This window comes from Brassica rapa, chromosome A09 (assembly GCF_000309985.2).
Source record: "Brassica rapa cultivar Chiifu-401-42 chromosome A09, CAAS_Brap_v3.01, whole genome shotgun sequence".
In the NCBI taxonomy this organism is placed as follows: domain Eukaryota; kingdom Viridiplantae; phylum Streptophyta; class Magnoliopsida; order Brassicales; family Brassicaceae; genus Brassica; species Brassica rapa.
This window is the reverse complement of record NC_024803.2, coordinates 23,361,935-23,389,874: the sequence shown is the minus strand read 5'-3', so window position 1 is coordinate 23,389,874 and position 27,940 is coordinate 23,361,935. Positions and strand designations below refer to the sequence as shown.

At 40.7% G+C, this 27,940-nt stretch overlaps 2 protein-coding genes across 2 annotated transcripts in view; one reads left to right on the top strand and one right to left on the bottom strand.

Annotated features, from left to right (window-relative positions):
• Positions 1-27,940, bottom strand: part of LOC117128145 — a 734,122-nt gene that overhangs the window by 497,938 nt on the left and 208,244 nt on the right. The window lies entirely within an intron of this gene.
• Positions 18,168-19,247, top strand: LOC117127768. Its single transcript, XM_033278423.1, has one exon. It carries the CDS (start codon positions 18,168-18,170, stop codon positions 19,245-19,247), a length of 1,080 nt encoding a protein of 359 aa, XP_033134314.1.

The following is a 27,940-nucleotide window of genomic DNA, read 5'->3' as shown; positions in this document are numbered from 1 at the left end:
ACGCACGTGCAATAGATGGAAGGATCTTACAAGTGTCCAGAGAGGACATATCAGACATCCTTCAAGTAGCCAATGGACCTGACAACCTATTCTCACAGCAACGTGGCACTCCGGACGTCATTAAAACAGATCCTAAAAACCACGTAGGAGTCGCCACAACAGAGATCAATCCAGATTTATCACGCCAACCAAAAGGGTAAGAATCGATCGACGGAACAACCGAGACATCGATCGACAGGGTAACACCAACCTCGATCGATAGAGATGACCCGACGTCGACCGACAGACGGTATGAATTTGGGAACCGCGCTTTTGACATGTACGCAGCCAGAAAGTTCACTTGGGAACAAAGGGACGAGTATGGAGTCTACAGAGATGAGTGTGGCCACGCACGAGGCTTAGCTGGTGAGATGATACCTGTCACAAAGGACGTCATCAGGAAATTACTGTAAAGAGCATCACTTTTTAAAAGAGAGCCACATCTGTCTTCCAGAACATGCCACTTCCTTCACACTCACAAGACTAGCACCAGAACTCTACACCAAAGATGAAATCGATGAGATGGTATTTGGTATTTGTGGAGCTCAGGAGAAACTGGGAGATGAGCTCAAAACATTAGTAGAAGTTACACATCAGCCTTTGGATAGAGGCTACAATGAGATTTTCAGAAGTATGGCAGAAATGAGGACAGAAATTGAGAGTTCACGTCAGCAACTTGAGAAGGAAGCTACGACCTCGACATCGATCGACGCACGACATGCAACATCGATCGACGTCAGTCTTCCTACAGCTCAGATCCCTGCAGAACCGCAATGTTCAACACAACACAGGGATGAATGGGAAGTCTCATACATCGACACGAGGATAAACGACGTTTACAGCCCTCTCAACAACAACGTGGACTGGCTAAGCACTAAAATCGAGCTACTACAGCAAGATCTGGACACCATTCGCAAGAAGGACCAACAACCAGCCACATCGATCGACATGTGTACCTTCACATCGCTCGACGCTAAAGTCTCAGCCATGAATGAGAGGCTGAGGACTTACGAGGATATGCATGACCGCTTTATATCACCAGTCATGACATATTTAAACAAATTGTCTAGTCAATTACTTCATGCCCAAAAAGATATCGAGAACATTACTAATCAGAATTTTTTGCAGGCAAAATCAGCATCGATCGACAGGCTACGAGGGCATTGGATCGATGGCAAGAAACCTGTGGAGTTACTTCCTTACACAGCAGCAGAGGTTGAAAAGATCACATCCAAGATCTACACTGCTCTAGACACCATGGAGGAACGACTTGACAAACGCTGCGATGACATCTACTTTCCATTCGACAACAAAATCAGTGGACTAGACAGCCACGCAGAATGGCTACAGAAAGAAGTCAAAGCCATTCAGAGGCAACTCGCAGCTTAACACCAGATATCAGCATCGATCGACAGAACACAAGCAAAATCGATCGATGGCAACTCGCCGAGATCGACCAACGAACACATAATCGCATCGATCGACGCCGAGTCTACACCAATCGGCGAGCAGCTGATACACAAGACAGTAGAGTCAATGCAAAAGGAACTGACAGATCTTTCAGCATACGCCTATGACACCATAGGCTGGCACCAGGTCAGCATTGACAACATTCAAGAAAGGCTACAGAACATCTCCAATGTACTTGAGAAGATGGATGACAAATGGACAAGAAATGATGAGGCCACAAGAAGTTTCATTGCATCTTGGTCCAGAATGTGCAGAGATGATGTGGGTGCTTACTTTCCAACAAGCAGCTGTTTCTCCACCCAATAGCCAATCACTACCACATTCAAGCTAAATGACTATAACCAAGCGCTGAGTGGGAGGCAACCCACTATTAGGTATTTTATTTAGGTTTTATTAGCTAGCATTTATTTACTTTCGTTTTATTTCTTTCAGATTTAGGAGACCCAAGTAAGAGGACCTGAATATCGACCGACGATGAGACGTCGACATAGACAACCACACGACGATCGATGTAACACTTACACATCGATCAATATCTAATCCGGTCAGATGTATCTTCCTTACTTGTTACATTTCTTACATCGTAAACTATTTATCATAACTCCGGTTGAGTTACACTGGGACAATGTAATTTAAGTCTGGGGGGAGATTTACTGATATAATTTATTTTATTCTTATATAAAAAGGAATTTTAATAAATTATGCTTAGCTATTGAAAATAAGGACAATAATCTTATATTGATTTAAACTTGAATATCTAACCAATCTTTACCACCATTTTAGATTTACTGATTGCAGATAGCACTAAAGATGCTAAAGCGGATCAACCTATCAACTACACACTTGTCTTGAACCGTATGAAGTAACCAAAGATGATTTCCAACACCAAACCTGACATAACCGCTTGTCTTGGGACTTGGTATACATGGGATCGGATTCTTCAGACAGGTCTGGAAGGTAACGCCTAGTTTAGAATATTTATCACATTTTCTCTCTCTAAATTTCGACCCTAGATTAGTTAGTGAATATTAAAAAAAAAAAATATATATATATATAATAATAATAAAAAAATAAATAAGATCTATTGTTTAATTAGGATGAGTCTGAACAGGACTTGGTGGCTAAAACCATTAAGGCTTGATTCATAAAGACTCAAATAAAAGAGTTTGAAACGGGACTTGGAGGCGGCAATCTTCAAGGCTCGCTTTCGCAAAGAACTCCTGGATATAGGTCAAAAAGAAGTGAACAGAACTTGGTGGCAACCACCATTAAGTTTTGATTCATGGAAGCCTGTCCAATCTTGGTCACTGATCCTGCTGTGGAAGCAGACTTTGACTCAAGAGAGAAATTTAGAGAGAGAGAAACTAGGAACTAACTTTTACCTGCAGCTCCAGATACCTGTCTGAAATCCTTGCATCCTGTGATCGATACTCCCAAGGTAAAGCATTCACTTTATATTTATGCTAAGAAATAAAATCAGTAGAGGGGATGTCAGACGTGAATTGATGAGTTGTGTTATGTTAGAAATGGTTGCTAAGCTAGGATATTGCATAGTGTGCTTTTGTGATTAGGACTTTTTAAATGTGGTTGCAAAATTGTTGAGGAAAGATTTCTATGCTTTAAAATCTTAAGTCCCTAATATTTTCAAACCTCTTTCAGAGAGACTGCCTGTATGTTTTGCTTGAGGACAAGCAAAAGGGTAAGTCTGGGGGAGTTGATATACCTTGGATTTGACCCACTTTTATCCATTGTACATAAGTATTTTATTATATATATATCTATGTTTTCTACTCTTCTAGGTATGTTTTCAGGTTCAGGTGTATTTCGGAGTAAAGCTATGACTTTGGAGCATTTTGGAGCTTAAAGAACATTTCATCCGAGCTGACCACGTAGAGGTCGACGAGAGGAAGAACAATCGATCGATGCGCATTAGTGCTGACGATCGATATCAGGAGATGCCTCGACAGATGAAGATTAATATCGATCGATGTACACAAGTACCATCGATCGATGTCGAGACACCAGACACGCGACATTTTGGATTCAGCTGACATAAAAACCAAGGCCAAGCCAAATTACCAAAATACCCTGACGAGTTTTTAACCTAGTAGAATATATACTGCCTAAGTATTTTGACGGCAGAGAGCTTTTTCTAGACCTAGTTTTGTTACAAGTTTCATTTGGGAGAGAAGATCACTTGTGATTGGAACTCCTTGTTTTCATTTCTTTTCATCTATGCTATGAGTTTCTATTCCTTTATTGTTATGAATTGCTTTGCTATGTCTGAGTAGTTCAATTATTAGATCCAAGGTTCAGATAGGTTTGTGGGATTAGCCCCAAACTATAGATCTGCCTTGTTGTGATATTCATGATAGATTTGTATTCATTGCTTGTTTTAGCCTTTCTAACAAGAACTTGATCATAGGATTGCATACTCAAGCACCCTTATTATCCCATCCTGACATTTATCTATCACACTAGGACTGCAAGAGAGGGCTAACCGCTAATTTAGTATCTTAGTAGGGCATTTCAAACTAGCGCATAGGCCTGGCTAGAACCCGTCGATCGATGTCCTCAACTGACAATCGATCGACGTTGGCAAAGGTGTATCGGCTGACGTCTTAATAGACCATCGATCGACACTCTCTCGTCGTCGACATACTAACCGTTGAGACACGAGATCTAGTCTGTTAACCAGTGGTACATGCGACAGCTGATCACTGAGTTAAGCGAATGAGCTCTAATATATAATGCATGCAACAGTTAGGCATCTATAGGTATTATAATCTCCAATACCTGAATAGTGGCCCTGCATCTAATATCATTTTCAACCAAGTTACATTTATTATTTACTCGCTTGTTACTATTGCTATTTCATTTACACATTTGCAACCTTTAGAATTAATAAACATTAGATTTAATTGTTCCCTAGTTCCTTGTGGATTTGATCCCTAAGTACTACATCTGAACCTCTTTTGATGAGAGTAAAACTCCTTAGGGTAATTTGAGTGGTATCAATAACCGCATGGTACCGTCTTTCTTCTTTACAAATAAGACTGGTGCTCCCCATGGTGAAGAACTCGGTCTGATAAATCCTTTTTTCTATCAAATCTTCCAACTGCTTCTTTAATTCAGCAAGCTCAGCTGGAGCCATTCGATAAGGTGCCTTAGCTATTGGGGCTGCTCCCGGCTCTAATGTAATGGTGAAAGGATCACTTCGTGGTGGAGGCAATCCTTCCAATGGCTGGAATACATCCTGGTATTCTTTTACTACTGTTATCTCTTCCAACTTTGTCCTTTCATTCAATTCTCCTCCAAGGGTAGTTAGAGTTACAAGATATACCTCGTCCTCGATCAAATCTTTCTCAACTCTTAAGGCAGATACAAGTGACACTCCAGCACTTGGACATATTCCATAGTATGTCGTTGATGGTTGTCCGCTTTCTTCAAGTGTAATTCTTCCTCGACCATAATCCAACTGTGCGTAGTATCTCGACAGCCAGTCCATGCCCAAAATAACTTCGTGTTGTCCTAAAGGAACAACTAGCAGGTCTGCCGGATATACCGTTGATCCACATAGATTGGAATCCCAAGTACACAACTATCGGCACGAAGGTTATGGTTCCCAGGGGTTCTAACTGAAACACCTACCTTTACTCTAGTAAAGGTTCCCTTAAAACTCGACACTACCTCGGGTATCACAAAACTATGTGTGGCGCCCGAGTCGAAGAGAACATGCACATAAACTCCACCAACACACAATGTTCCTAAACAATATTTATTTCACATTTTATATTTCATGCATCAAATTCACACAAACAAGCAATGAGTTACAACACTACTTACCTGTGATTGGTCCCTGAAGGGGCTGTTGTGGTTCGGATTTTCCTAACTCTAAAGCATTCACTTGCTTTCCAACTGCCTGGCGCTTCGGGGCTGGTTCAATCGCTAGTCTAGTGGGTGGTGCTGGAAGCGTAACTTGCCTCGTATGGGGACAACTGTTGGCATAATGCCCTTTCTCACCATACGAGAAGCAAGTAATATAATCAGAGGCTTTTCTTCCATGACTATAAGGACAACTGCTAGAAAAATATCCTGTACCACCACAAGTGTAACACACATCTGGGCCATTCGTAAACCGTCTGTCATTCCTTCTTCTTCGGCCTCTCCCTCGATTTAATTGTCCTTTATTATTTGTTGGGGTCAAAAACGGTTACGACAAATTTAACATTCAAAACGTCCGAGGAAGAAAATAAGAATTTTTCGGAAGAGTACTTTTCGAAATAGATTCTTCCTTACGAAAAAGCTTTGCGGAAGAAAGAATCGAGATGTCCGACGAAAGCTCGAAACAGGTCGCTACGTAGCGACCGAGCGATCGTCCCGCTCGGTCGCTACGTATCGACCGAGCTCGAGCCAAAGCTCATATATGCACACACTAACACTTATTTTGCCCAAAACAATCAAAACAACGGCACGCGCCACCAAGTCCGATGCTGATCACATCGAACTCACAAACGTCCTAAACAGACATAGTCATCTCACGAAGATGGCTCTCTTACATCCGACACAAGGATAATAGCGCTATAAAAGAAATCCGAAATTTTGGTCTAGCACTTTCGGTCTTCGGAGAGATGCTCAATTCGTATCAAACAAGTCGTATAAGCCGAGAAATTTTCGCGGACTTTACATCGATACGAATCAGGAAGAAATCGTGACAGGAAAAACGATAGCCGGTTAGTCACCGCACAATCCTTAAACCGAAAGTAAACCTAGGTCTTGCCCTAAACCCAGCGCACTGGTCTCTAACATCTCAAAGGCATGATATCGAAAGATAGGAGATTCTTAAACCACGCCTCTATGTTTATGTTCGACACCTTCAGCACCCCCGCAGAGTTCACATCTCGCGGAAGAACTCTCGAAACAGATCTCGAATAAAACATTTCACAATCGAAGAAGGATATGAGACGACAACTCATCACCTTCCTCCCCACTATTCACAAATCCATAAAAAGCGTTATCCGATTATCGTACCATAAAAAGGAAGCCGCGGAGCGGCAGGGATTCAAAGCCACACACGGCCAGTCCCGAAATACAAACAAGGCCATTCAAGGCCAAACATAAAAACAAAAAAAAATCTCTCGCAAGAGATCTAACCCAAGTCATCCTCAGAACTTACGCCCCCTCTTCACCCGCTGCCTCGTCCGAGCCTGGAGCCGTGCCACCTCCGTTTTCTCCGACCATCGGGTCTTTCCCCTCTGGGTCTTCTGAACACGTCGGAAGGAAGCACGCGGATTTCTGGTCGGCCAGGATGAGACCGAAATCTCCATCCTCTGCCGCCATATCTCCCTTGCAGCCGGACAGTCGGGCCTCTTCGGCCTCCAAGGTCGGGGGAGTCTCACTTTGGAACGACCGAACCACGGCCATCCCGCCCTCAATCGTCGCCAAAGCTAGATCCCTGCTCCGGATACACTCGAGAGAACCCAGGGAAGCAGAAATCTTCGCCAAGCGAGCTTGAAACTCCGCGCGAAGGGCATCCGTAGCCTCTTGGATCCCGCGGCGCGCTAGTCCCGCGTCACTCTCGATCTGACGCTGGAGTCGACGCACCTCCGAGGATTTGGCCTTCCTAGCCTTCTTTTCCTTAAGCAAGGAACTTGCCGTCTTCCCAAGGTCCCTCTCAAGCTCTCCTATCGCAACCTCGAGCTTCGACACTTTCGCAGAGTGAGAGTCCTTGACAGCCGTCAACATGGCCTCGGTTTCGGACCATCTGCCCTGAAGCTCCACCAACTCCCCGGAAAGGCGACTGGTCTCAGAACCACAGTCGCTGATCATCCCATCGATCAACGATATAAACTGCGAACGGTGAAAATTCTTAAGACTAAGTCCGAGAAAAGAATGTACAAAAGACGGTCGAGAATTCAAAAGACAAACCTTTCCGCGAAGTCCCGATGCTAGGCTTGATCCACCTCGCTGCGAATTCTCCCCTTCACCACTCTTGCAAGTTTCCTCTTCCGACTCTTAGGCTGAGTAGCCAGGACAGCGCTAGGAGCACGCAATGCCAGAACGATTTCTTTTCTGGCTGGAGGAGGAAGCATAGAGTCAGCGGCCTTCTCCTTGTCCTCAACGAGGATCAGAGTCGTGGAAGATCCCGCAGGTAGGGCTGGCGGGAGAGGAGCCATGACTTCGGTCCCATGACACGGGGCAACGACCTGCGCGGAAGAAGACGGAAACTCGGAGCCAGCTTGAGCTAGTTCTTTCTCGGCTTGGCGACGAACTAGTTTCTCTCGGAAAGAAAGATGACCGGCAATACAAGCCGGCGCTTCCGCCGGAGAAGTTGGAACAGGAGCCGGAGAAGTGGCCTCACCCATCTCGACGTCGGAATCCTTCTTATCACCTTGGGAGGAAGACATATTGAAAGGAAAGTTATGAAACTAGAGAGGTTTTTGAAGGAATGAAGAAGGGAAGGTGTGAAGAAAATGAATGACAAGAGCTCACTACTTATAGAAGTATGAGTTCGGAATGTCGTCTCGACAACTTTTTTCCGCGGAATTTTAAATGTAAATTTCGTCCAATACACTTAACCTTGTCAAAGTCATCTATCCGCCCGCTAGAGTCACAACTCTAACGGGCTGGGGGGCTAACTGTTGGGGTCAAAAACGGTTACGACAAATTTAACATTCAAAACGTCCGAGGAAGAAAATAAGAATTTCTCCGAAGACTACTTTTCGAAATAGATTCTTCCTTACGAAAAAGCTTTGCGGAAGAAAGAATCGAGATGTCCGACGAAAGCTCGAAACAGGTCACTACGTAGCGACCGAGCGATCGTCCCGCTCGGTCGCTACGTAGCGACCGAGCTCGAGCCAAAGACCCGCTCGGTCGCTACGTAGCGACCGAGCTCGAGCCAAAGCTCGGTCGCTACGTAGCGACCGAGCTCGAGCCAAAGCTCGGTCGCTACGTAGCGACCGAGCGCTCGTCCCGCTCGGTCGCTACGTAGCGACCGAGCGATCGTCCCGCTCGGTCGCTACGTAGCGACCGAGCGATCGTCCCGCTCGGTCGCTACGTAGCGACCGAGCTCAAGCCAAAGCTCGGTCGCTACGTAGCGACCGAGCGCTCGTCCCGCTCGGTCGCTACGAAGCGACCGGGCTCGAGCCATAGTTCGGTCGCTGTGTAGCGATTGAACCTTTCCGAACATCGATACAACACCAATTCTTGCATTCTCGTCAAACCTTCAAATGCTATCTCCCGAAGACCGTAGCAAGCTCAATCCATGTTTCCCGCTATTCTAATTCATCGATCAAACTTCGCGGATTGGAAACCGCGGAAAACTCGTAGTAAACATATCGAGTCGGAAGACGGCCCAAAGGGACCTAAAACACGATTCGAGGCCCATCCTACGATTTTTCCTAGCCAAAAGCCCGTAAACCACAGCATAGTTTACGCTTGGCCCACAAGGAAGGATAAATGTCAAGTTTCCGCGGATAAATACGGAAGTTTTGAAGATAATTGGGAAGATCGGGAAAAATGGAATATCTCCATTTTTATGCTATGACGGCTTAAGGGCAGAAGAGTAAAAGCGTAAACCGACCTTAGAGCTAGTATATAAGGAGTCCTAGGCGAGGAGCAGAAGGGAGAACTTTTTCAGAGCAAACTTAGCACTTAGAGCAATTTAGGCAATTTTCCGTTTTTGTTATTTCGAGCTGCGACTCAATTAGGTTTAGCCGTCTTAGGGTTGCTAGAACTAGGAATCTCGCCGACAGCTCTCGAGCCCAGGCCTATACCTTGTTGTAAACGCTCATACGCAGATTCGGAATAAGATCTACTTTGCTCTCTTTTCGATTTTTTATACTTTATCGTTGTTATTCTCGTGTTCTGATTGCTTGACGTGTGGTAATTAGCAGATATCCGGGTCCTCTGGAAAATTAGGGTTTTCCTAGTTTCCTTATTTAAATGGAAATCGACAGTGTGAATTTCGGTTCCCACATTATTCATTCTTCGTACTCCTAGCCCTTCAGTTCTGCGAGATGGCTCTGGATGCTTCATCATGGCTTGCTCCTTTTCCATACCTTCTTCAACATTTACCGCTATCTCCGCCAATTCATAAAGGCTATGAAACTTCACTACTTGCAGTCGGCTAGCCAAATCCGCTCGCAATCCTCTTATAAACCTTCGAATTAGTGCACCTTCATTCCTTGCTCCATAAGGAGAATATTTCCTTAGCTTTGTAAACTCTGCCTCATACTCCCTGACTTTCCGGTTGCCTTGAGTTAACTCCAAAAATTGAATCTCCAGCCGGTCTTTTGCTTTAGGTGGGAAGTATTTCCGTTCAAATTCCGTTTTAAAATCTTCCCAGTCGATCTCTCTTCCCATATAGTATTCTTCCACGTTATCCCACCAATCAGAAGCATCTTTGGTCAAGTAGTATATTGCCACATCCTTCTTGAAATTATCAGGGCAGTGGATGGCCCGAAAGTTTTTCTCCAAATTCCTCAGCCATGTTGACGCTTCGAAGGGATCTGTTCCTCCAGTATATCTAACGGTTCCAAATTTCTTCATTAACGTGACCATCTTCAGGTAATCAGGAGGGGAGGATGGTCTTCGCTCTGATGATTCACCGGTTCTATGATCAAGTCTATCTAGCAAGCCTTGTACTAATACTATAAGAGGATTAGAACTCCCAGCTGTCCTCTGTTCTTGCCTACAACGTGGCTCGGGCGTCCTTTCCCAGTGCATGAACTCAGATTCATTCTGCCTTGGATTATGTGTTGTTGCATAATTCCGCCTTGATCCATACATATCAGGTGCTTGATTCCTCTCCCTCAGATCCTCATATCGTTCTTCTTGCTCATAGCCCATATGTGAATCCGTCGGATTTCTCCCAGTCGACTCATGTTCGTGTTCATAGCAATGGTTATTTCCTTGTGCTATCGCAGAATCATCTGTTACCTCAAGGTTTGAATAGACTCTGCGGTTTTCAGAATTACGTTGTCCATATTTTGGTGGTGTCATCATTGGCTCCTCACTCCTTGTACGTCTTGGAAACATACTGCAGTACAACCCTGGGTAAGTACTAATCAAAACTTATCTAACAAAGGAGCATGTTGGTTTCCTATTCTACCTTTTGCGACACCTTTGACTCGATAAATTATTGAAAACAGGTTCCCAAGTGAGCAAAGTGAACCATGCTCTGATACCACCTTCGTTGTAACACCCCCGATCCGGAATAAATAAAAGTTAATTAGTTTGCCATGCACCAGTCAAACAAGAACATGCACGACGAACTAAAGACCTCTAACCAGATCGAAGATACTACTACCACGTGCCCGAACATTTGATCCGAGGTTCCTAGATCAGATCTGAAATCCTAAGATCATATGTCTAAGAACGGGTTTCCTAGCGATTCCAAGTTAAGGCTTTGCAACCCGAGTTTGAAACCGTTAGTTAGTTCGTCCCAGACTAGGACTAGTATCATATGGAATCCAAGCATTTCACAAACCCTTTTTTTTTTATATATACTTAAGGTTCAACCACATCAAAAATTTATACATGCTCGGCCGATGTTCAAAACCATATCTTACATATTACAAAACGTACATGCTTGCAAAAGGTAGCAAATCTACACCAACAGCTTTGTGCTCCTCCGATCCCAAATGGAACCTACTACTACGGGTTACCTGCAAAACAAAGAGTCTAATGAGCAACTATTTTGCTCAGTGAGTCGGGTTTCCTAACAATTATTTATCCCCCCATTATGCATCAAACATTTAGCAACAAGGATCAATTATATTAAGAAATATGCAATGCAAAAATAAAGCAATCATGTAAAAAAGCATCCACTCTTCACGAGTGGTTAGATCATTATTGATCATCGAGGACTGCCTCTCGCCATTGGTTCCTATTTCGATACGAAGTCCATAACACATCCCTTCTTGCGCCCATTGACTCTAAACACAAAGTCTAAAAAGCCGATGGCCCAGATAACACACTTGCCGCATCGTCATGCAGCTACACGGTCGAGGGTAGCTAGCCCTATCACACGTGTCTTCGCGTCCTGCCCGGAACTAATTTTGGTAAGGCCCTGGACAAGGCACGGGCCTCGAGTGGACACCAATGACTCTCACGACACTCCACCCGAGTGTCGGACTCTCACGGATCAAGTCCGTGGATTTACGGATTTCCCCGTTAAGATATGATCAAACATGTTATATTATCTGAGCCGAGGCCCAAAAAATATAATGCAATGACATAAGTATATGCAACACAACATCAATGTATCACAATCATGTTATACCCCTCGAGCCGAAGCCCGATGATATAACTCAATATCTTTCACAAACATCAATCATTATCATATCATTATATATCTAAACGCGCAACCTAGCAATGCATCAACCGTTACTCTTGTTTTGCAGGCGCTAGTCGCACACACAACAATCATAACCCATAACCGAGACTCACCTCAACACTTAGATGAAAGTTTTGGACTGGAAACGCTTCTATCTTGCGGTCGGCTTCACTTTAAACTTTTATCGGAAAACTCTAGAGCTTTAGAAATATAAATACAGGAAGGGGTAAGTTAAGAAAGGCTATCCAAGTTCTAACTAAGAAAATAAAAAAAAATAAAAAACAAAATCTAAATAAAAAGAAAGCTAAAGACAAAAACATTTTACCTTAGGGTTTCGACTTTTTCGAGCTGCTATGGTTAGGGTTCTAAGCATGAGAAATGACTAAGGGGGTGGTCTGCTATTTATAGGCTGGAGAATGAGCTCAGGAGAAGGTATAGGTCGTGGGTTACAAGCAGGAGCTGTCCTGGGTGCCCCATGCAACCAATTGGAGAGAGATTGGTGTGCAGCCACAAATCTGTCCAATTAAAACAAGTTTTGTGGCCAGCCACCAATTCAACCAATAGGACATAAGCAAGAGCTGCTTGGAGGATTCTCCAGTAAAGGAGTAAGACATGTCTAGCTGCTTAAGGAGGTAGACAAGCAGCTGCATCCTCCAGAAGCTTCCGGATATGCTTAACACATCGTATCTGGGCCCGAATGGGCCGTATTTAAATCCCGAATGTGTTATAAGCTTATCCGAGCTGGCAGAAATGTTTTTTCTTGACAAAAACCTAGATTTCTTAGACCTAAACATTTCTAAAATAACTCTAAGGTCATTCCTATCTTAAGGCCTTATAATAAATTTTCGATTAATTTTCTCGTCCGACTAGGACGTTCTAGGCCGAACCGCGAGCATTTTCAATCCACTAAACGTCCTGAAGAATTTATTTCTTCAGATGGAAAACTATTCTAAGACTTTCTAAATTTTTCTTATGTACATTGGGATCCACAACATCCACGGGAAAAGATCAATCCGACTTCCACTTACTTGAGTAATTTTCTTGGCTGTTACAAGATTTTTCCTTGTCTGCGTTTTATTCTTTAAAGAGGGTTATTACACAAGGTGTCGGTACTAACCTGATTAATGAAAGCATCGGTTGGTATGAACAAATCATATCTGTTGTCTGGGTTACGTCCCAAGGCCGATCAGGCCAGATGATGACTCATCAGTTTCACGTCATGTGAGGATGGTTGGTTGATTGACTTAGGATCTATTGAGATTTGTCAGTCCAGAAGATGGACTTGGTACTATTGCTTATAAGGCAAGAGGATTTCGGATTGTGCATGAGCCGAGAAAGGCCAAATGCATACCCTTATCCTTTCAAAGACTTCTCAGTGGTTACTTATGTATGTGGGGATGGTTGGTTGAATGACTAAGTACCTAGGGGAGTTGTTTTATGCAGGAGTCAAGATAAGGACCTTAAGTAAGATCATTGAGTGATCGTGATCCAGCTGTCAAGCAAGAGCAATTTGAGTCAATGGAGGACCGATGAGCTAATAAGCTCCGTAGATGTGGTAAAGGTATGATCTAGCATTTACTTATGTAGATCTGATAGAATGGTTTAGGGGAATGGAATCTCAGAATCGTATGGCTTGGTTTGAGTTTAGGATTGACCTTTAAGTTAATTAGTACTTGAGTAAACTGACCAAGGCTAAGGTGATTCGACCAGACAAGTGTTAGATTGGTTTTAGACCAATGGTTAAGTAGAGAATAATCCGCTGCGTATCTGTTGAAAAGATCTAAGCTATTAATGAGTAGGGAAATCTTTAGCTAAGGTTTAAGTTAGCCCTCGCCTATGGGCGATATTATAAATAAAGGACAAAAAAATAAGAGGTTCAGCCATGAAGTGGACCGAGCGACGTAAGCCTTCGACCGCGGCCTAGTCGGCCGGATCGGGGTGTTACAAGTAAAACTTATGTAACTAGTGTGACATGTAGATTAGTAAAACTGGTAGTACTAGTATAACTATTATTACTGCGACAATATAACTGGTACAACTACTATGTGGTAATGTTATTTTAATTCTTTTTCAGGAACTAAGGATAATAATAATAGAGATGTGGTGATACATTTTGAGCCCGGGGATATTATTCAAATGTGGGTTATGAAGTTCGATGGAATCCGAAAGACGAACATATTTCTACTTTAGTGATGGATGGAAAATATGAGGAGATTACTTATTCTTACTTGGTTGATAGAATAGGCAAAAATAAAGATCGATGTAACTGCGACCAATCTTCAACTGAGTTACTTTCCGATGGTCTTGATAATAAAATGCCTTGTTATATCTTGGATGGTACAACTAGTATAAATGATAAAACTATATATCAAACAATATAAGTGATACTTGTATAACTGGTCCAACTATGTCTTTTTTACCAGATTAGTATTACTGGTAAAACTAGGACAATTATTCAGATTCTGAAATTTAAATATTCCATCGGGTATTGCATATGAAAAAAACAATCAGCTGGTCTAGATGGCCAAATTGGTAAGTGTTTAAATATGCTCTTTTTTATTTGTGCTATTTTGTTTTGGCAATTATTAGACAATCACATATATTCGCATGATCTACCTTATACTTTTAAGGTTTGTTAACTTCTTTCTCCACATAATTTTTGGAAAACATATGAAATGTAATTTATAAAAATTGATGATTTCATTTTATTGGGGCAAATGCATGTACACATAAAAAAGTAGTACACCTGAAGTAAGTTTAAATTTTATGTGGTACAACTAGTTTTTTCGATTTTACTGCCAAAGTACAACTATGTACAAACCGGTACAACCTAAAAACTACTATAACTCTGAATACTAGTACAACTATGTTATTTCATTTTGTGCATCACGTTTTAAATGTATATAATGTTTTAAATATTATGGTTAAATATTAAATCAAGTAGTTGTACTAGCTGTACCATTTCTAAATATTTTTTTTGTAGTTTAACATGTTGTAATAGTTATACCTAAATACCCTCTTTGTCAGCCACCTCATCAGCCTCCTTCCCAAGCTCTTCTAAATCTTCTTGTACTGCAACATTTTCTGGTTCACAATTTCCTTTTTCTGTTTTGGGAGCAAAAAAAATAAAGATGATTTTTTATGTAAATATTACAACCAGTATAACTGACTATAGTACCCTTAATGAAAGTGCATTATCAACCAATAGATCATCTCACCTCCCCTTTAATCTGAATCACATGATCTTTCTTCTCTCCTTATCTCTTTCGGTTGGAACCCACTTCCTATTTTTCTCAACCATAGGATCATTTTTCCCTTGTTCGATCATGGCCACCCGATTTCTCTCATTTGGAAGTTTATATCTAGTATAACTCGTACGACTGAACATGTTAACAAATGATATAACTAGTATAACTGTCAAAATTTTGTCTCTTTATTTGAGAGTTTTCAACATTTTGTTCAATTATTACATTACACCATTAATTTACATTATATACCTTATAGTTTAAGTTTTGTTAAGTAGATTATTCATATCATTATGAAAAATACTGGTATAACTATGTTTTATTTACTAAATAAAGATGTGATTTCTCTCTCAAGGTTTCAAGCCTGATTGGGTTTGACGAGGACCACCGTCGACACTACTGTTGTGCTTCATCTTCTTCGCCATGACTTCACTCTTCTTTGCCGCGCCTCTCTTCTTCACTGCGTCTTTCTTCTTCTTCATTGCGGCATCTCTCTTCTTCACAGTAGTCCTTCTTTTTGTTCATCGCCTCACTCTTACTCATCATCGATGCTCACTTATTCTTCTTTTTCAGGTGACTCATGTTTTTGGAACCATGGTTGAATACTTTTCTGGCTCCGCATCTACTTTTTTGGCCTCGAGCGCAAAAAGATGAAGATGATTTTTCTGAAAATAGTACAACTAGTATAACTAGTACAACTTGTAAGCAAATCATTATCCAAATTAAATATTATTAAATATATATTATTCATGTATTTGATACATGCATGCAGGGGAAGATTAGACCAACATGTTTTCTATAACATCATTCGCACACCGAAAACGAAAACCCGAAGATAACCATATTAATTGTCAAGTTATACTAGTTATAGTTTTTCGAATTATACTAGTTATACTCGTTGTAGTTGTACTAGTTATACACGTTCTAGTTGTACTAGTTTTATTGTACTATTTGTACTATTAATACTTTGTGTTCTTCATTGTCGTAATTTTTTTTATATTGAAAGTGAAAATAGATTTATATGAAAGAAAATTGATAGAGAATGATGAAAAATTGATTGATTTTGGATAAGAACAAAAATTCGTAAGGTTTGAAAAAAATATTTTATTTTGATTATGGAATGGAGAAATTTGTTAAACTGGGGAATTTAAAATCTGGGATTCTTAGATTTGTGAATCAGAATGAAGCAAATAAAAACTGAATAATATGGAAAGGATCAGATGAATGATATAGTTTATGTTTGAATTTAACTTTTGAGAAATGGTGATGAAAACTGGCGATGAAGGACGTGATGAAGGGCGTACAACTAGTATAACTAGTAAAACTTGTAAGCAAATCATTATCCAAATTAAATATTATTAAATATATATTATTCATGTATTTGATACATGCATGCAGGGGAAGATTAGACCAACATGTTTTCTATAACATCATTCGCACACCGAAAACGAAAACCCGAAGATAACCATATTAATTGTCAAGTTATACTAGTTATAGTTTTTCGAATTATACTAGTTATACTCATTGTAGTTGTACTAGTTATACACGTTCTAGTTGTACTAGTTTTATTGTACTATTTGTACTAGTAATACTTTGTGTTCTTCATTGTCGTAATTTTTTTTATATTGAAAGTGAAAATCGATTTATATGAAAGAAAATTGATAGAGAATGATGAAAAATTGATTGATTTTGGATAAGAACGAAAATTCGTAAGGTTTGAAAAAAATATTTTATTTTGATTATGGAATGGAGAAATTTGTTAAGCTGGGGAATTTAAAATCTGTTAAGAACAATATGGATAGCTAGTAACCATGTCAAGGAAGAACGGACCGCATCCAGGCCCAAGACCAAGACCGCGTCCGGATAGGAGAGAGAGGCGGCCAAAGAATGGACCGACCTAAGATTTAGGAAGTTTCCTTTTTTCTCTTCATGTTTATCTATAAGAGGTTTTCCTTTTTACTTTAGGATAAGGATTTGTACTATTTCCTTTTATCCATATCTTGTAATCCCCTATATAAGGGAACACTTTGATTAATTAATAAGACACACGAATTCCCCTATTGTTCACAACACGTTATCAGCACGATAGCCTCTAAATCCCTGAGACCTAAATCGATACCTAAAAGCCTAAAACTGGCGACTAAAAGCTAAACCCTAGACGTTCTCCATTATTCCAAAAGCTTGACATCCTCAAGACCGAACGTCCTCAGCTTCCTGATCGCGTCCTCAGCTCGCACACAAGAAGAACGCATCCGTCCAACAAACAGCTCGCAGCTCGCATCCGTTCCCAGCTCGCGTCCGACTACATCCGCGACCCGATAGGAGGCAGCAAGCGTTCTTTCTCCTCAGCTCGAAGTTTCATCCAATCTCAGGTGGTTCGGTTCTTTACCTCTACGAAACTAAGGTATGAACATAATCTGAGAACATAGAATAAGATCGAAACCCTAATCCATCATTATGGAAATCTTATTCTTGATGAAACCCTAAAAGAAATTACAAGATCAAAATCGACAAAGTCTTAAAACTAGAAAGCTAAATCGATTCCAAACTAGAATTTAATTGTACGATTGATTGATTGAATCTGAAACCTGATAAACCCTAATGAAGGAATCGAAACCCTAAACCCTAAAGCTAGAAATCGATTTTAAGATTGATATTGCTTGTTTGATTTCTTGCTTATTTTTGAAGTTTAGGAATGTTAGATTGTTCTTCTTGAAATAATCTAACTAAGAACACAAAATACTTAAGGCCTTGAAACCTTAACATAAGGTTGATAAGAATTCAAAGATTGAAAACCCTAGGGATTATGAAAAAGTAAGACAAGGTAGATTGTTTTACATGAAACCGAATATTGTAATGCATTCACAATTGATCGACCAGCATATAGATCATACGAGTTTAGGTTGTTAGAAAACCTATAGAACCGTGAGGTTCATGATTGATAGCACCATGGTCGATTAGAATTGATTGAATACCATAAATGCATAAGACGTGTTGTGGCCGAGCTTGCTTATATCCTGCGGCCACGTGAATCACATTGTGAACCTAATACATTACATGATGATGTGATTCAGATGTCGAAAATAGCAAACAGAGACTATGCAGCCCTCAATCTCTCTGGAGACAACTACTTGCAATGGGCACTAGACACAAGGATTAGTCTAAAGTCCAAGGGACTCGGTGATACTATCACCGAAGGCAACAATGAGAATGAGAAGAACCGATACAGAGCCTTAGGCCTTATGCGTCATCATCTCATTGATGGTCTTAAAGATCAGTACATGACAATCGAGAATCCACTAGATCTTTGGATGGCTTTAAAGAATAGATATGATCACCACAGGATGGTGTTGCTTCCACAAGCAAGGCATGATTGGATGCATCTAAGATTCTTAGACTATAAGTCAGTGGATGATTACAACTCAGCTCTATTCAAGATTGTCTCAATACTAAAGTTGTGTGGTGAAGAGGTAACCGATAGCATGATGCTTGAAAAGACCTATACTACTTTCAATCACTCGAATTCTGTGTTGCAAGAGCAATACAGGACAAAGGGTTTTGCCACATACACTGATCTGATCTCATGTCTACTCTTGGCCGAGGCAAATAATGAACTCCTACTAAAGAGTAACGGAGTTAGACCGGCCGGGACAACACCACTACCCGAAGCTCATGAGGTTGAGAAGAAAGATCCTCCCAATGAGACCTACTTCGTCCAAGACAACAAGAAACCATACGGCAATAGCCGTGGTGGATTCAAGAGGCGTGGACGTGATAACTCAAACGGCCGAGACGGCTACTCAACTGGCCGGAAAGGAAACCACAATAACCGTGGTCGTGGTTCCAATTACGGCCGGGGTCGAGGCAGCTACGGCCGTGGACGAGGTGGCATATCCAAACCATCTTACACGTCCAACAAGTCTCTATGCCATAGATGCAGGAGTGACAACCATTGGGCCAAGAACTGTAGAACTCCGAAATACTTGTGCGACCTCTACCAAGAGAGCATCAAGAACAAGAACCCGGAGGCAAACATGATCCAACAAAACGTCCATGAGGACAAAGGATATGGGTATGATGCTGACAATGAATCCGACAAGGACAACCAAGATGACCTAATGGATTTTGAGACATCCGATTGTCTCAAGGACTAGTTTTTCGAATCACATTGTCTTATTGCTTTATGTTTTGATTTGGTGTTTTTATTTTATGTAATGGAATTTTTAATAAGAAGAGTTTTAAATAACTTATGAAGTCTCTAAAATTTAGAAAATTTTATTTATAGAATGAATGATGAGATGAGTGTACTTGTGGTGGATAGTGGCACAAGTCACACAATACTTAGAGACAAAAGGTACTTTATAAATCTCATAATGCAAAGTGCAAAGGTACATACCATTGCGGGTGAGGCTAGCCTGATTGAAGGTCACGGCCAAGCCTATGTGATGATGCCTAAGGGCACTCACCTAGAGATCAAAACGGCCTTGTATTCCCCAAGCTCTAGAAGAAGCTTATTGAGTTTCAAGGATATAAGATTAAACAGTTTTCACCTTGAAACATGGGAAGAAGGAAACAAAGAATTCCTTAACATAACATTGATCACCAAAGGCAATAAAAAGATCCTAGAGACCATGCCCGCAATGACTACTGGTCTATACTATGCAAGGATCAGTATGATCGAGGCAAATGCCTCCGAGCTATTCACTTTATGGCATAACCGGCTTGGCCATCCCGGAACAGGAATGATGCGAAAACTGATGATGAATTCACAAGGGCACACGTTTAAAGGAGTTATCCCACGAAATCTCACATGTGCAGCATGTGCACAAGGGAAACTCATTACTAGGCCATCACCAGCCAAGGTTAACAAAGAAACCTTAAACTTTCTGGAAAGGATTCAAGGAGATATATGTGGGCCAATACACCCACCTTGTGGGACGTTTAGATACTTCATGGTCCTCATTGATGCATCGACCAGATGGTCGCATGTCTGCCTACTATCCACTAGGAACCTAGCCTTTGCACGGCTCCTTGCCCAAATGATAAGGCTGAGAGCACACTTTCCAGATTTCCCTCTTAAGACTATACGTCTAGACAATGCTGGTGAGTTCACGTCCCAAGCGTTTAATGAATACTGTATGTCCATGGGGGTAAGAGTAGAGCACTCCCTGGCACATGTCCATACACAGAACGGCTTGGCCGAATCATTCATTAAACGGATCCAGCTGATAGCCCGGCCACTGCTTATGAAGTCTCAACTTCCGGTATCAGCATGGGGACATGCGGTTTTACATGCAACGGAACTGATTCGCATCAGGCCATCTAGTGAGCATAGATATTCACCATCCCAACTACTCACGGGTCAAGAGCCAGACGTGTCCCACATCAAGACATTCGGATGTGCCGTCTACGTTCCAATTGCTCCACCACAGAGAACTAAGATGGGACCACAAAGGAGGATGGGAATATACGTAGGATATGATTCCCCAAGCATTATAAAGTATCTTGAGCCAACAACCGGTGATTTGTTTAAGGCCAGATACGAAGACTCACAGTTTGATGAGTCCACATATCCGTCCTTAGGGGGAGATAACAGCCGGTTGATTTCAAAAGATTTAGAATGGTTTAGACCATCAATATCTTGGCACGATCCTCGGACTAGAGAGTGTGATCTAGAAGTCCAAAAGATTATACATCTACAAGAGCTAGCTAACAAGTTGCCAGATACATTTGCTGACCCAAATAGAGTAACAATGTCACACAACCCGGCTTGTAATGCACCCATAAGATTGAACGTCCAAGATGGACAATGTCAAGTGGCTACAGAGTCTAAGCAACGTTTAAAACGTGGTAGACCTATTGGTTCCAAAGACAAACAGCCTCGGAAGTCCAAGAGAGGTGCTGGATCCGAGAGCATCAAAGAAACCGTCCAGGACATAGATGGACCGGTCGAGCCGACCAGAACGGTCGAGCCATGCGTACCGGCCACACCCGATGATCCGGCCGTTCCTCAAAGTGAGGTCCGGGACGCTGGGCTTCACAGGACAGAAGAGCCGGACAACCAAGAGATCTCTATAGACCATGTAATGTCCGGGAAACAATGGAACAGAAAAGATATCAACGTTGATGATTTATTTGCATACAAGGTAGCACTTGAGATCATGGATAAAGATGAGGATCTAGAACCCACGTCCATACAAGAATGCATGCTAAGATCAGATTGGATCAAGTGGAAAGAAGCTATAAACGTGGAGTTAGAATCATTGAGAAAGAGAGGCGTTTTTGGCCCTATAACATTGACACCAAGAGATGTCAAACCAGTGGGATATAAATGGGTCTTTGTAAGGAAGAGAAACGAGAAAGGAGAAGTAGTGAGATACAAAGCACGGCTTGTAGCACAAGGATTCTCCCAAAGACCTGGAATAGATTATGAGGAGACTTACTCCCCTGTGGTGGATGCAACTACACTGAGATATCTAATCAGTCTGGCAGTGAAAGAAAACATTGACTTACGCCTAATGGATGTAGTAACTGCATACCTATACGGACCACTGGATAATGAGATACACATGAAAGTTCCAGAGGGCATTGAGCTCAAAGACAAGAAAGGTTCTCGAGAACAACATTGCATAAAGTTGAACAAAGCCTTATACGGTTTAAAGCAATCAGGTCAAATGTGGTACAATAGATTATCCGAGTACCTAGTGAAAGAGGGTTATAAGAATGATCCAATAAGTCCATGTATATTCATAAAGAAGTTTGACAGCAAGGGCTACGTGATCATGTCTGTCTATGTGGACGACCTGAATATTATAGGAACCTCTGGAGAGATTTCCCAAACCGTTGAATGTCTAAAGAAAGAATTCGAGATGAAAGACTTAGGAAAGACTAAGTTTTGTTTGGGATTACAGTTTGAGTATAAAGAGAATGGCATCCTTGTGCACCAAGAAACATATACGGAAAAGATACTCAAGCAATTCTATATGGAAAAGGCTCATCCCTTGCCATGTCCTATGGTCGTGAGGGCCTTAGACCTTGAGAAGGACCCATTCGGACCAAGGAAACCGGACGAGGAAGCACTCGGATCGGAAGTGCCTTACCTAAGTGCCATTGGGGCATTAATGTACTTGGCTAGTCATACTAGACCGGACATAAGCTTTGCCGTGAGCTTACTATCAAGGTTTGGTTCATGTCCAACCTTAAGGCACTGGAACGGAGTGAAACATCTGTTCAGATATCTGCAAGGAACAAAGGATCTCGGTTTGTTCTACACTAACCGGCCAGGAGAGAACATGGTCGGATATGCAGATGCTGGGTACTTATCTGACCCACACCAGGCTAGATCTCAAACGGGATATGTATTCACACATAGTGGAGCCGCAATAAGCTGGCGTTCTACCAAGCAATCCTTAGTGGCAACATCATCCAATCATGCCGAGATCATAGCCATGTATGAGGCAAGCCGGGAGCTTGTCTGGTTGAGGAACATGACCGGCCATGTCTTAAGAGAGAGTGGTCTGGCCGTGGGACAAGAGAAGGAGGAGCCAACAATCATCTACGAAGACAATGCAGCGTGCATTGCTCAGCTCAAGGAAGGATACATCAAGGGAGACAGGACAAAGCACATCCTGCCCAAGTTCTTCTTCACCCACGACTTGCAGAAGACAAAGGAGGTTCAAGTAGTTCAAGTTCGATCAAGCGACAATTCAGCCGACCTCTTCACCAAGTCTCTGCCTACCTCAACGCACAGGAAGCTGGTTCATCAGATAGGGATGCGCCGGCTGAAGGATCTTCAGTGATGCCTTCATCAGGGGGAGTATCATGCGTTGTACTCTTTTTCCTGTCTATGGTTTCCATTTTTCCCACCTTGGGTTTTTGGTTTTCCTAGGGAGGTTTTAACGAGGCAACATCGTGCATGGTACGAGCCCATATGGTTATAGCATCCAAGGGGGAGTGTTAAGAACAATATGGATAGCTAGTAACCATGTCAAGGAAGAACGGACCGCGTCCAGGCCCTAGACCAAGACCGCGTCCGGATAGGAGAGAGAGGCGGCCAAAGAATGGACCGACCTTAGATTTAAGAAGTTTCCTTTTTTCTCTTCATGTTTATCTATAAGAGGTTTTCCTTTTTACTTTAGGATAAGGATTTGTACTATTTCCTTTTATCCATATCTTGTAATCCCTTATATAAGGGAACACTTTGATTAATTAATAAGACACACGAATTCCCCTATTGTTCACAACAAAATCTGGATTCTTAGATTTGTGAATCAGAATGAAGCAAATAAAAACTGAATAATATGGAAAGGATCAGATGAATGATATAGTTTATGTTTGAATTTAACTTTTGAGAAATGGTGATGAAAACTGGTGATGAATTAAGGACGTGATGAAGGGCGTAAAATTGATGTTGGAGATGAAGGAGAGATTTGATGATTTAGGCTACAGATTGGGTTGGGTCGGATTCTTCGGTTCGGGTAGATATTTGTTGGATTAGTAAATAAATAGAAGTTCCTAGGTTTTGTGGATTTTTTTGTCTATTTTTCTTTTCAAAATTAACTCAAAATAAAAATAAAAATATAAAGGGTCCTTTTAATATTTTTTTGGCCATGTGATTTATACCAATATTTATTGTGAGGGAAACCTAAAAATTAAAAGAGGAAGACGACATTGAAATGATGAAATGATTTTTCACTAAACGTTAACATAAAATATCATGCGAAAACGCATTCGCTGTTATTCAAACTCGGGTTATTTCTATTTTAAGGGTCAGGTCAACCGCTATACCATGTGCAATTTGTTGAATTTGGTTTGAAATGTAATTTATATAAGCAAAATAAATTGACAATTAAGCTCCATAAAATCTCCAATTTTTTAATCAGGCTGTAGGGTAAATCCCCTGTTCTAAAACGCGGCCGCCTTGACCGGCTTTGCGGCGGTTCAACGCTACGCGGCTCCTGGACGTGGCGAGTGGCTCCACTCGGCGAATTAGGCGGAATGGCACAAAAACTCTTTGTTTTTCATGTTCTTAAGTTCAAAATCGATTGATATATAAGCAATCAACAAGTGCAAACAGTTAATTATGATTAAAACGTAAAAATAATAAAAGTTACATGAATAAAATCCATGGCGGCTACGTAAGAACTTGCAAACCCTAAATGACTTAAGAGGAAGATGGCAAGATGATTACAAAAATACCATTCCTTAACTTAAAAAAAAAATCAAACTAAGGTTGACTTGAAACCGGGTTACTATGTATTAGGAATAAGACCGTTGCCACCACACCACGCAAACTTGCTTGTTACAACTTACAAAAACTGCATTTTATATATATAGCTATTAATAAAATACAATCTATATATATATAAAAATGTTTGTGTCTCTCCTGTGCTGCCACCTAGGATTCCAGGTCAGAAAGTCAGTGATTTTAGACGCGCCACGTGGCAGAACAATCAGTACTCGGCTTTTCATTAAATTCAGACTACTCTAATTGTAAAGCGGTGTTACACAAATGAGATCTGGTAGCGTTCTTTCATCATCATCTAACTGAAACTTAAATTAGGGTTCATATACTTCATCGATCTCTGAAGCTCTTCAGCAACAATGGTGTTTCGTGATGAAGAGTTAGACGAATCATAAATTAGAAGCTCTGACCGTGTCTTCCATGGCGTCGTTTCGTCTACGGTTCTAAAAATCTGAGCCGTCACGATGGTTTGATTCATTGCTCTAAACAGCCGAATTAACTTCATAGACCGACTTCAAGCGCGATCTGACATTGAATGAGAGTTATCCTCTTCAAGGCGGTGTATCTAAATCTATAAAAAAAAGGTTAGTTTTCCTATCGATTTGGTATACAATTAGGCTTTACTTCAGATCCAAGAAGGCTCTGTGAAATTATTTTGTAAGCGTTTGATGGTATGGTTCGACGATACATTTTTAGGTTTTAGCTTTCATCCTACTCTGATTATTTTATGAAATCTGATGCAGATTCTTAAAAAGAAACAAGCGTCAGTTCTAAGAATGATTCACTTCTTCTATTCTTGCGAGCGGCTCTAGGTCTCCTCATATGCCTTATTATCTTTTCTGATTGAGCAGTGTGCTTGGTGCTGTTTAAGAACAAAGCCTGCTTAGTTTGTTTCTCATAATACTTATCATAGTGTTGTTAATAAACCTGAAGAGATACTGCTCCTTACATCACGACCTTACCGAAAGTATTATCAACTATATGGTGTCCTCCCATTAGAACTATATCTGTTCTCGCGTGATCCATGTATGTCGTGATATAGTTTAATGTGGGTCACACTTGAGTCATAAGTTTTGTCCGAAGCTTGCAACCCATGTGTTTGTTAAATCATGTTTCTTTTTCATCTCTTTTGTAGACTGCTATTAGTGGGTTACAAGCAAGGAGGCAGTACATGAAGATCATTTGGTCTGTAAGAGTGTTGGAGAAGGCAATAATCAATGGAGACAGAAGATAATATTGCTAGAGGACTCCAGGGAGCCAAGCTCAGGCAGAGGAACATCCTCCAGGTGAAGCATATGAATATTTCTGCAAGACGAGTCAGTGACAAGTATAGGAAACGCTCGAGAGATCTGTAGTGCGGATCCAAGCCATGTTCATGTCTAAAAAAGTTCAAGATAGTTATCGGAGGATGAAGCTCGGAAAGACGCTCATATAAAAATAATGCTTGCTTTTTTTTTTTTCCAATTTTGAACCTCTCAACCACAGCTCATGAAGAAGATCGTAAGGTTGTGGCATTGGGTGAGAAATACAGTTCGTAGGTAACTTACATAATTTTGGAATCTTGTGATTTTTTTCTGCAACGAAAACACTAGACTATTGTGAAATTCTTTCTCCCAGGTAAGCGGAGTGGCATAAATTCTTACGGGTTCTCCTTCTGCCTACAGTCTCCACTACTCACACCGCTGCTGCAAGAGCAGCATCATCATCATTAGGTATTTACTCATTTGGGTGTTGCTGGAAGAGGAAGTTCTGATGAATGTAACTTCTGCTCAGCAGAGTAGAGTCCTTCAAAGAAACTAGCTCCTGATTCTTCAGACAAAGAAGATGGCAACTCTTCTTGAAGATGAAAAAGGTATAGAAATGTCTATTACTAAGCTTTAGCAGAAGAAACTGAGTAAAATGTTTCGTGTACCCTCATGGATCCTTCAAGACAAGGTTTTCAAGTTCTTATATTGTATTCGGGTTCGTACTTAAACGCTTTTAATCGTTGATACTTGAAACTTTTTTTTTTGTTGGGGTGAAATGTGAATGAAACTTTCTTTTTTTGTGTACATGATTTATCTTTGAAACGTCGCAGATTACAGAGGAACTGAGTCTATATACATACCTATTCTTGACCAATCACCACAGCGAGATGCTTATTTTATATATATCAAGAATAGTGTACCTGATTTTTCAAGAATAGATATTCATAACAATTCTTTTTGTGTACATGATTTTATATACATCGAGATGCTTATTTTGTTTCTCATAATACTTATAATAGTGTTGTTAATAAACTCTTCAGGTATACTGCTCCTTTAATTATGAGACAAATCAAGATGAAGAACAATCCATATTCTGTTCCTTACATTACGACCTTTTCTGCTGATAACATATTTCTACAAATTTTGTTTTGAAAGAAATTATCAGATGAGAGAATTCAAACAAATCCAGTTTTTGTTTTCATTTTCGATACTTCTTGCATAATCTCTATTTTGATTATGTGCAAGCTATCCATGCAATTCATTTGGTTTAATAAAAGTGATTATGTCTTTGGTTCTCAACATAAAACAAACAATGAGAATATTGTACACTAATGGGACAGGGACTGTCTAAACATACACATTGTTAGTATATGCATTACCTTCTGACGCAAGTAAACTTGGTAAGGTCCCTTACCACTATGAAACCATTTGCCATCTTGGATGTTTAGACAAAGTATCAACAACACTACAATACTATCTGAAAAAGTTATGTTTCTTTGACAAATATCACTCTTTCTTCGATGAAGGTGAACATGGCCTTTTAAGAAGAACTAATAATAATAAGCTGACAGCAATTATTCATTTTCCTGGATAAGGCCCAAACTCTTTCTACAAACAAAATTATTAAAATAAACTTACTAATTTTTGCAAACCCATAACACAAAAACAATAACCTCCCCAATTATGGACTGGAAGTTTTAAAAAGCCAACAACTTCAACACCATCAAAAGTCCACGCAGCTTATCAAATATGTCACCTCAACGCTTCTTCTCCAAACTAAACTGTTTTCATAAATCAAATTGACCAATATTGTATACAATAAACCAGAGCAAACAAAATAACTCATCGCATTTAATTCTTTTGTAAGTTCATTTCCTGGAATCAACTCTTCCCGCGTAATACTATTATCATATGCATTATTTCCAAATGCAAATAAAACATACAACAATCAGAGCTTTGGGAATTCTTAGAATCATCGACACAATTATACAAATATCTTACATGATCTTTTAACCGCAAGGCAACCAAAGTTGCCTCATACTTAAAACTAATCGTAACTTCCTTCATTTTATTATTGAACACACTCATAAAAACATAACTAAAATATCTAACAATGCGAAGTTCACAATTTATTTGTAATATCCTATAAAATAAAACATTAAAATCAATAGGAGATTAAAAAATGTCCTACCTAATAATGATTTCACAATTCTGTTGGAACGGAAATAACTCAAAATCTGAAACCATATACCTACAAGTCTACAACCCAACACAATTAGTTCGAAGACCCAAAGAAAATTAGTAAACAGCCCAAACATCATACCACGCGTTATGCTCAATGTCAACTCAACTGTCA